This window comes from Notothenia coriiceps, unplaced genomic scaffold (assembly GCF_000735185.1).
Source record: "Notothenia coriiceps isolate Sejong01 unplaced genomic scaffold, NC01 NC01_scaffold00019190, whole genome shotgun sequence".
Taxonomy (NCBI): domain Eukaryota; kingdom Metazoa; phylum Chordata; class Actinopteri; order Perciformes; family Nototheniidae; genus Notothenia; species Notothenia coriiceps.
In genome coordinates this window covers 3558-14606 of record NW_011351891.1, presented here as the reverse complement: position 1 = coordinate 14606, position 11049 = coordinate 3558, and the positions used below count along the sequence as shown (strand labels likewise).

Genomic DNA, 11049 nt, shown 5'->3' with positions numbered 1-11049 from the left:
TATCTTTGTACCTGATGCAATGACAATAAAGAAATTATATTGTCAAAATAGTTGGCGTAAATGTTTCTGTTGATCAACCAATCGTTGCAGTTTTACACCAAATGGTCAGCATGTGCTCAGTAGATTGATAGTTTGCCACATTTGTTTCAGTCTTTAGATAAATGGACTCTTAATGAATAACCAATAATTAGTTATTTTCTTTAAGCCCTCCTTTCATATATTCCTGGGGGTTTTCTAAAACGAAATATTAAAATGATATTTGTTCTGTTTTTCCAGGCTGTATGTTGTGTTTTGGCCAGTTGGCCTACTTTCGCTTCAACCACCCGGAAGAAGCCCTCAGGATGAAGAGCATGGTGCCTCAGGGAGGAGGTCTCTCCGCCGGGGACTACAGACTCAGTCCAGGTACTTTAGAATCCTGCAGGCTCCTATTACACCCATTCATTACTTTTACTGTATTTTCAGCCTGTTTTCTCACAGCAGTGCTACATTTACCATCTTGTCAGGGTTTCTTTCCTCCACAAACATAGGCCAATTGTGAGTAAAACACACTGACCTTTTGTCACATTAATAATAAAGCCTAGAAATGCCATTTCCGTCTTTGAGTTCCAGTTTCAGCATCTCCTGTGTGAATGAATGGGCCGGGTTGTTTAACAGACGGATGGTGAGGTGGAGCAGCAGGGCAGTGTTTTTTACAGGTGGATGTTTGCAGAGCAGTAAAACCCTGCACTATTCCTTTTTTATAGCCTGGCAAGGGTGGAGGGGAGTGTAGAAGCACAGGGAAACCTGCAGGGAACAGGGAAACAGTAGATTCATTTGGTGATAAACAACACTGGGCCAATACAAGGCTCTCACAATATTCTGTTAAACTAAATTACCATAGAGTGCTGCAGGAATGAGTCCTGAAACTCGAAAATGAGTCAGCATTTTTGCAATTTGTATAACCTTGTCTCAAAGTCAATATGTATTTGTGTAATATGTAAAGTGTAAAAAAAATACGTAAGTTAATACTCCAAGCATGGATTTCGAATATTTTATGTGTCTTCTAAACATCATCACACCAAACACTTGAAAAGAAAAAAGATTCTGGAGGGTGGATGTTTAAAAACACATTTTCATTTTCATTTCATCAAAGGAACAGGTGTGGTTCTGCAGGTGGAAAAGTGGATCATTTTAAGTGTCTTTTCTTATTGTTGTTGTTGACATAGAGCCATTCATTTAAAGCCCAACTCTAGACTTTCACTTATGACGATTTAATGAATGCCTTTTATTTATGAAGAAAATATTGCTAAGTCAACTGTGTAAGTATCATCAACTTTTGTTTGCTGTGGAGTTTATCTTTCTGGAAAAATGGAAAATGGAATGGAAAAATCCCATTAGAAATGTGTCTAGGGAACTTGTGAGACTCTCAGGTTGGTCTAGGAAAAATCCACAGCACTTTATCCTTTTGGAGCCCTATTTTTTGTCTTTCGAGAGATTTTCTGGCTTCAAAGAAAATAAATCATTGCACAAAACCATAATCCACTGAGATGTTTTGTGTGTGAAATAGATACTTCTCACCATCTCTAGGCCCTCAAATCGTCCTATTTAAAATAAACACATTAAAGGGAGGCATGCACTGCCCATTATGCCTGTTTGCAGCTCTGTTACAGCAGCGTTGTTGTCACCATCAGCCTTTGAAATACTGCACCCGTTAAACCCTGTAGCCTGAATGGAGCCCAGCTGGGACCCGGTGCCGGGGTTCACGCCATGCATGTTTTATGAGCATCTCGTTCCTCTGCATCTCCAGGCAAAGTTTTCAGCTGCTTGCATGTGTGTGTGAGAGTGTACTGTATATTCCGAGTGCTACCCCTGGCAGCGGAACAACTGTAAGTGGACCTTTTCTTGACCAGCTCTACTACCGGGGATCTGTCATAGCATCTTGTTATTTCCTTCTGTTTACTGTGGACATTATAAGTATAGCGCACAGGAATGCTGGCTGCTGTGGACCTCCTGCTCCAATAATGAAAGCCTTCCGTTGTTTAGAAACGCGTCATTTTCCTCAATTATGCATTCCTGAGTTGCGTTCAGATGAAACTTGCTTATACCACTCCCATGATAATCTGTGCATATATGTCATATCTATTTGAAAACACTTTGAAATTACACTTGTTATCTGTGTGTTTATTCCAGTGCTAGAGCAATTATGGAGGGGCAAACCCAGCCAAACCCATTTGACCCACTTTGTTTTGAAAGCATAGATTTTTTCTTTCTTTTTTTTTTGCATGCAGTAAAATGATAATATCCATCTATAGGAACGTAAGGGCTGTCTCAATATCCGATAAACACTACATGATTATTGTGGCCACAATAATTTACAACAACTATATCATCACGTTATCTATGGAAGAATTAAAAAAAGTTAAATACTTCTTTAACTTTGTCAGTTTTTTCCAAATAAATTACCCTCAAAATACTAATGTTTATAGGGGAAGAGGGAGTCTGTAACCACAACTTTACTTTTAAGAGGTGCAGGAGACTCCAGACAAACCTTTTTCACCGTACCTGTCTCTGTGATATCTACTTCATAATGCTTTAAAATATCTCCTTCAAACAACTTGACAAAACGAGTTAAATTAAACTAATGACAGAATTACTTACCACAGCTACCATAATGTACCTAAAATAATGGTGTGAATATTAGGGAATAAGAAACTGTACATAACCGTATTTAATGGCTTATTTTATGTCACCATTTAAATATAGTGGTGCACGATTGAGTCTTAAAACCCGGACTTGGCATTTGACCACTTCCGGTTCCCTCGTCTCGAATTCAACGTTTTCTGAACATATATGAAGTAGCCTGAAAAAGATTTGTGTACAAAAATAGGTCAACCTGCACCACTGTATTGGGCAATGCCTAGTCTTGGCCAATTGGAGGATGTTGTGATGGTGACAGTGGAGACAGACCAGGCGGTAAGTGCCAGTAACTGATCCCTCACTGGCTTCCCAACACATTAAAAAGTCACTGAGCTGGCCAACTGACTTTAATAACTTATTTTCATTTATTTGTTTAAAGTTAAGTGGTCCAAATATGTACAATAAATGTATACAATCCAGTATTTTTTCAGGAATGTGTCCCAATCATATCAAAAGCCTCTTTGCTAGCATTACAAGAAATGATTACTGCTGCCATCTATTATTTGCCTGTTGTGCTACATTTGTGAATGTAACATGACAGGCACATCATGTATTACAAAATAATTCCTTTTGTTGTGAGCTACTGTGTCTTTATGAAGCTGGTCACATTCACCTGGCTATTGTTCCGTTTTGGCTATCTTCACTGGGTCAGTGACGGTCCACTGACTAGCTGTCTTTAGCCAGGCGTCTTTCAGCGAACACCTCTTCACTGATTGGACGTTTCCTGTGCCTCTGCCTGGCCAGCAGAAGGCTTTGTGGCTCTGAGCTGCTTACTCAAAGTGGCCGACGGATGGGGTTACAGTATCTTTTTCAGGGACTATTTATAAACCTCTAGTTCCATTCTACTGTCTGCCATCTTTGCACCCTCCCTTCCTCAATGGGTTTCACCTCCAGGTCTTAAAATGTCTATTTATTTTAATTATGCAATGAAATAAGGGACCATAAATGAAATACGTCTAGGCAAGCGGAGAAAATGTTATTCCCATTTAAAGCAGTCAGCACTTCGTTCGTGCCCTTTCATTTACATTTCCAAACCAGTTTAAAACCCACATTTCCATCTCTAAGGGAAAAAACATTTTTTCCGTTAATACTTTATTTTGGTGCATCAATGAGGTCTTAATTCACAATTTTGTATGGAAAAGTTCAGTCAGAAAGCATAACATGGATACACTATTTGTATGTTACACATACTTAAAAATATAGCTGATTCTGATAAAGTATAGATAAGCAACTTAAACCTTCCAAATGTCTAATTTGACTTAAATCTGTTTAGGTTGTGTTATATTCCCATTACACAGTCACATTTAAATAGAGCTGTATTTTGAACAAATCTAAGTACATTTAGTCAGATCTAAAAAGGTATATTTACTTATCTATTGAAAAATGTCAAAAATGTGTACTTATTTAAACGTTTCCATTTCATGCTATGTTATACTTAAAGTAAACACAACAATTCAGAGGGAACTATTTTAATTTATATTGCTCCATTTTTATGACCAATACTATGGGCCAATGTAGTTACTTTGCAGATGAAAATGTTACATACGTAAAAAATACATATAAGACATCAATGGTTTTGTAAAATATGATGCTTTGATATCAATTCAGCTGCAAAGTGTATAAAATTGTATAATACGGTTTCAAAATTAGCTCTTCCCTTACCAACTTCAACATTTAAGTGCTGCTTACATGCATACTTATTCAATTGTATCTTTTAATATGTAACATTTATTAAAAAAAATTATGCTTTATGATTACTTTAACTTTTTTTTTTGGCAATCAATACTTTAATATAATGTCATTTTCATTGGAGGACTTTACTGGTAATTAAATATTTCTATATGATCCTATATGATAATAATATTCTCCGGCACTATTATTACAAAAAATGCAGTGTTTGAATGCTGCCAAAGCTTGTATTTTTGTAAACAAATGCGAAGAAATATGTCCAGCTTTTTAGACCTCGATAGTTGTACCTGTTCAGGCTACTGTGTTGCTCTGGTTAATCAGACCTAAATACACAAAGCTATCCTGCCATTTCCCCTGGATGACAACATTGTATTTTAAAAATGGAAGCCTACAATAATTCAATTCACCTAGGAAATTTAGTTTTTAATGCCAGCAAAATATGAGCGAAGTGCCACAGTGTGCTAATGGATCATTTGTGGATGCCTTTACTTCTCCCCTGTGTCATCTACAACTGACAGAATCTGCATTATAGAGACAATAACAATGACAAGCCATAACATCCACTGCTGTGACTCTTTAAAAACAGCTCTGTAAATCTCGCAGCAGTTCACATCACCCTGGAGAAGAAGAGATAGGTCAAGGTAGCCATGGCAAAGGAAGTAGGACGCCTTTTTTTTTCAAATTAAAGTACATTTCCGATTTGGGGGGAACGGTATGTTTTAAGACTTATCGGTCTCATTTGTGTGTGTCTTCACTGTAAAGTACAAAAGGCAGTAGGCTATTACCTTTCAGAACATTAGGAACAATGTTGGTATTTGTCACACTCTACTAGGCATTATTGTAGATTGTGTCTCACATTATGTCTGTCCCATTGAGATGTATATTATAGTAAGTAGCCTATGTATTTTATCATATGCTCGTCTTCGCGATGGGAGCATATGTAAAGAGAATATAGTCATGCTTTTATTTTGAAGGTCTTGACCGGAAAACGCCATGTTACATTTCAGGCAACTTGACCATCGTGATACCGTAAGCAGCAGCGGTGCCAAGCACCCCTACCCCCGCCCGGCTGAAAGACCGCCTCGGTGGTGAATCTTTTATCTCCCTCGCTGTGTGTGGAGCTAGACACGGCAGGGCTCCGTCACACCCGGTCTGTCCCCGGTGTCCGGAGGATGTGGGCCTCAGTGTGTGTCATATAGCAGGTGAACTGTCCTGAAACTGACCGGGTTGTATTCCTTCATGTGAGTAACGTTAACCCTACTGCTTATTGCTGAGCTCTGGGTGTGAGAAGTGATAGGAACCGGTGTCACGCGAAACTTCATTAAAAAATCAGTCGGTTTTATGTTCACTTGCTTTTCTGGAAATGTGAACACAGTGTGGGACACAATTACATTCTTACTTCGATTTATTGGAATGCCATCCTTCATTCGGCATTATGATGATCGATAAATATGTGCATTTATTCGTTAAAATAATTGCATTTTTGTGTCACAATATCCTAATGTGTTCTGGTCGTCTATGGTTAGGGTTATTTAAAGGATGTCAGATGAATCAAGTGTATATTTAAGTAAATAAATCTTGTTGGCGATACAATCAATGCCGAATTGTAGGGGTCCTCACATGTAAGAAAATGTGTTAAGTCATGATACATCCCACATGCAGTATTACCGGTAGTCAAGCGAATATTAAATTGCCATATTTTTAAATGAGGTTTGGTGCACTCGAGCCGATCGTCTGTACCCCATGACATCATTGCATGGGCTTTCCCTCAGCAAACGGTTGCTTTTCTCGTCAACCCACCGCCGTCGTTCTTGACTGTACATACGTTCAAGACGGTTTGTTGTCCGTGCGACACGATGTGACATTGACATTCATGCATTGGTGAACGGATACAATGAATTACTGTGACAGCCTGCAGACCTCGATGCTGTAACATTTGCGTGACACAATCTTCAGATTTAATTGTGGTCAGGTTGTCATGAAGGCAGAGCTTTGTTGTATTGCATTGTAGGGGAGCAGGCAGGAAGCTGCCCCCATCTCTGTTGAACAAGCACAGCTAAGGCATTATTTGTGAAGTTTTTATATTTTAGAGCAGTTTTGCCATTGGGACGTCTCTCTCTGACATCATCATTTACTATAATACAAAACAGAATGTATTTTGTTCTCTCTTATGTTTGTGTAATCGGTTGCACCATCCCACGGTAATTTTGTAAGATTTTTAATATCATAACAATGCTATTGGACAGCTTTTTCTGTGGCCTTTTATTACCTCTCGGTGTTTGCACGGATGACTCCGCAACATTTATCTTCATGTTTCTATTTAAACAGTCAAGAAGTCTATTCAAACAGCTTTCATTTTGCATTAATACAAACTGATCCCTGCCTCAAGGCCATGCTGTTGAATCTCCCACGTGGCCGTGCGTTTCTGTTGTCATAATCTACTATAGTGACTTCAAACAGACAGTTAAGATTAGATTACCCACCCCGTGTCCTATGTTGCTTTCGAGCCACACAGTAATTGGGTTATGTAGGCACATTTTCTCCTGATCCCTATCCAATGTACAGGCCTATCTCCTCCTCTGTGTCCTTCCTTCTTTCCTCACCACTAATTCTTCCTCTGCCCTTATGCTCTCCTTTCTGACATATTTCTATGTTGACATTTTATAAACTGTAAGACAAGAGTTTTTCTGAATTCTTCAGTATGAGTATATTTATACTTCCAATTCAGACTCTGTTGCACAATAGATTAAACATCACTGTATTCTAGTTTCTATGTTTATTACATTTTTGACAAAGACTAATGAAGGTTGATTTTTGTCTTTTTAACCTCAGGCACAGAGAGCTTTGTCAATGGGAATCACCAGGCCAGTCCAGTCCAGTCTCCCCAAACTCATGGAGAAAGAGTCCACTCTGAGCACACTGCAATCGTAAGCTCTATTGAGAAAGACCTCCAGGACATCATGGACTCTCTAGTCATGGATGATCCACAGCCTTCTTCCTCGGATGGCCAAAAGCCTTCTGGAGGCCAACCCATTCCCCATTCCCCCCTGTCCCCAATGCTCAATGGAGGTGGCAGGTATCTACTGTCCCCTCCTACCAGCCCAGGGGCTATGTCCGTTGGATCCAGCTATGAGAATACATCCCCTCCCTTCTCCCCCCTCTCCTCCCCGTCTGCAGCCAGCAGTGGGAGCTTTACTAGCCCATCTCCTATTGGAGGACCCCAGGACCAGAGTTATTCTCTTCCGCCAGTGCCTGTACGCTCCTCAAGCTACAACTTCTCCACCAATCCCATCGCCGGCTGGGGTGCGCCTGTCCCCCTGCCACGGACTATACTGCCTAACTTCAGCAGCGGTGGGGTGTGCCAGAAGGTTCAGGAAAGCCCCAGACTGCAGAGGAAGGTCTTATCAGAGGCCCCTCCAAGTCCTAAGCCAAGCCGCAGAGGACCTGGCCCTGATGGGTCTGAGAGCCCCCGACAGATTATGTTCTCCTCTTGTGAATCCCTCAGTAGTAGACACATAGTGCCAAGCAGCCCAAGACTCACTACCAAATTCTCTAACTGTCCATCGCAATCTCCTTCCAGTCCCAGGACCAAGTCAACCACAGTGCTCCAGGAAAGACCTGCCAGTCCTTTCAGAGAACAGACCAGTCTAGCTGATTTCCCCCTGACCCCCAGCTCCTCCAGGCAGCTTTCCCAACCCAACAGAGCCTTCCAGCCTCCTCTGGACCCCATCGTCCACATCATCCAAGGATCGCCGCTCCAGCAGCATCCGCGTTCGCTGCAGCCCCCTGAAAGCCCTCGCATGGCCAGGAGGAACATGGAGCTGAACGGTGGCAGTGGAGGGAGCTGCAGTATGAGGGAGCTGCCTCCTCTTAGCCCCTCCATGGCTCGACGAGGGGTCCCAGTACTACCAGGGGCTCTCCCAGGGACGATACCAATCTTAAGAACTCCAGAAAGCCCCTCAAGTCTGGGCAAGCTCATCCCGGTGAGTCCCAGGCTCCGACGCAGAACTGGATCTACGTCCGAGGAGCCAACTGGCAGCAGCAAGGGGGTCAGAGCCCGCAGTCCGTCGCCTACCTCCATGATGATGGAGGGCGGTGGGGGTTCGGGAGGACGGAAGGCGAGCTTTGGGAATTCCCTGTCACCTGCTTACAGTTTGGGCTCCCTACCAGGATCTTCCCCTGTTTCCAGCCCCAGGACCCATAGGAAGATGTCCTCAGGGAGACCCCACCCTGGAATGAGGGAGAGGAAGAACAGCATCACAGAGATCAGCGACAACGAGGACGAGCTGCTGGAGTACCACCGTCGACAGAGGGAGGAGAGGCTACGAGAGCAGGAGATGGAGAAACTGGTGAGTCAGGAACACATGTCACCAGGACAAGACTGTTATTTAGTTTGTACCAACTTTTACAGTTTTACAGTAGAGTTGTTTTGTACCTGATATATAATCCTAATCCTAGTTTACCACTTTAGAAAGATACTGCAATGATGATATTATTGCTTCACTAAAATAGCAAGGCTTCATCCCAGACTACAGTTACCAGATCAGTTTTGGGAATGGGACTGAAAATGGTTTTTTTTTATCTTTGAGTCTTTTTTTTCTTTTTCTGACTTGATTTTGAGGAAGATGCTGTAAGGAGTAATTTTAATGTTGTCATTTTTTTTATGCTTCCAAAAGTGGAAGACTTTTTCTGTTACAGTAATCTGTAACCTGCTTCAGCTGAATATCATGTGCATGGCTAAACAAGGTGTTTTGTGTGTTGCCTAATGGTAAACATATTCAAAGTCTTTCATCATTGGAGATTACTGCTCGGAAGTTCTGGCAGGAATGAGAGGATTTTTTAGAATTTATTTATTTTTGCAATATCTTGGTGTTTTGAGGAGAACTGAATATATTGATATTGATGAGCCTTGGAGTCTACAAGTCTATTATTTTCTATTCTTTTCTTGTTGAAATGAGTTTATAGCACAACATTGATTAGTCGCCAAAGTAAGCTTAGACTTTTATATTTAGTTTGACAAAGAAAATAATTCCAGTGAGAGTGTACTAAGGGTCTTCAGGCATTTTAGAAACTTGCCTCAAGCACATAGTAACCCATCAAAAAATGTATGATTACCACAAGAGTTTGCAATGAAACTGTCGAACATATTCTTAGTCTTTATTGAACTAGTGTTGACTTCTAGAGAAGCAGAGTTGGGTGATTGCAGTATCTCCATGTTTGTTTGGGAAAGGAGAAAACCCTCTCTGTGAGTTGTCAGTAACTCGACTGTTGGCCGTCTGATCTGCTGCTGAAATGCGGTCTCAGGGCGCCCAGATGAGCCCATAGCAACCGCATTGTTTGTTGTTTCCTAAACTGAATGAAAGCGGGGGAGGGAGCGGCGTTAGACATCTTGAACATGTCCGCCAGTCTGAATTAAACTACTGAGTAAAAGTCTTTTTTAACAAGCCTCTATATGTGTTTGTTGCTGCGTGAGACGTTGTTTGTCTGCCCGGCTTGTAATTACAAAATTAGTTTTTCAGAGTGAGGCTGACTGAAGGCTGCTCTGTTGGACAGGCTGAGACGACATGCCCTCTGTCTGTGTACCAGGTCATGTTCTGGTACCTCCTATAGAGGCCCGGCAGTTAAACAGTGTGTCGGCAGCGCCAGATCTATACAATGAGAAAGTGTTTAACCCTTAAGGGTGAGGCGGGCCATGCTAAATGAGAGAGAACCGCTCAAGTTACTGGTGTTAGGAAATTGTGTAGGTCAAAATGTATATGCTTTTTTAGTTTTCAGGCTGAAAAATCATTGGAATTTATACAAAATCACAATATAGCAGACAATATATAGATCAAAGGAGGCGCAATGTTTATTTAAGGCAAAATGTGTCCAAATATCATTCTGAATTATGTATTGTGGTGCTGCAGAGATGTCCTGACTCCTGACCCACAAGTCATATCATACACTTCTAGTAGTAGATATGCTAACATTTCAAGTGTAGACATTATTCAATTAAAAAAAAAAGAGCAAATAAATTACCTTTTGAGTTACAGGAGCTAGCAAACCAGCAGCTAGCATGTAATATTTAGGGCTGTCAACGTTAACACATTAGCACTGGTGGTTAGTCTGGAAAACGTAACGCGTTAGTAAAGATTCACAGAAATTCATTATTCAGAAATCATCAAAACTAAGCTGAGATGTTATAATGAATCAAAACAAAGTCAGACTTAACACCAGTTTGTCACACGTTTTCTAATTACTACACCACACATGTTTTTGTTTGATTTCACAAGAAAATTCCAGTAAACACTACTATTATAACCTTGTGATTAACCACACATTATTAGTGTGATCAAAAGGATTACATATTTAAATCGATTGACACCACTATAAATATCATGACTTCTGTTCTCTTTATTCAAAAGCAATCAGTAGAACCGGATTTTATTTCGATATATCTTTTCACGCATAGACAAATTGAATTGCCCAATATTATTTTGGTATTTTGGTATTCAGGTGCAACTTTCAGCTTACCTAAAGACATTTCGTTAGGATGGGTTCAGTAAAAACTTGGCATTTATGAGCTTTTTCTCCTCTTACACCAACAACACCTGTAGGGGAACATTTCTCTGCATACTGCACACCTCAGCCTTCATACTCCAGAGTCATACACTACATATTTTGTTGAAAGAATGTTAGCCACAA

At 40.8% G+C, this 11049-nt stretch overlaps 1 protein-coding gene across 1 annotated transcript; it reads left to right on the top strand.

Moving 5' to 3' along the window:
- Positions 1 to 269: 269 nt before the first annotated feature.
- LOC104951803 (pleckstrin homology-like domain family B member 1) lies at positions 270 to 8748 on the top strand (the record flags this gene model as incomplete). The annotated part of the gene is made up of 2 exons (XM_010778531.1): positions 270 to 402; positions 7198 to 8748. Coding segments are annotated over exons 1-2 (1672 nt in total), but the record flags the coding sequence as incomplete, so codon positions are not given.
- Positions 8749 to 11049: the final 2301 nt, after the last annotated feature.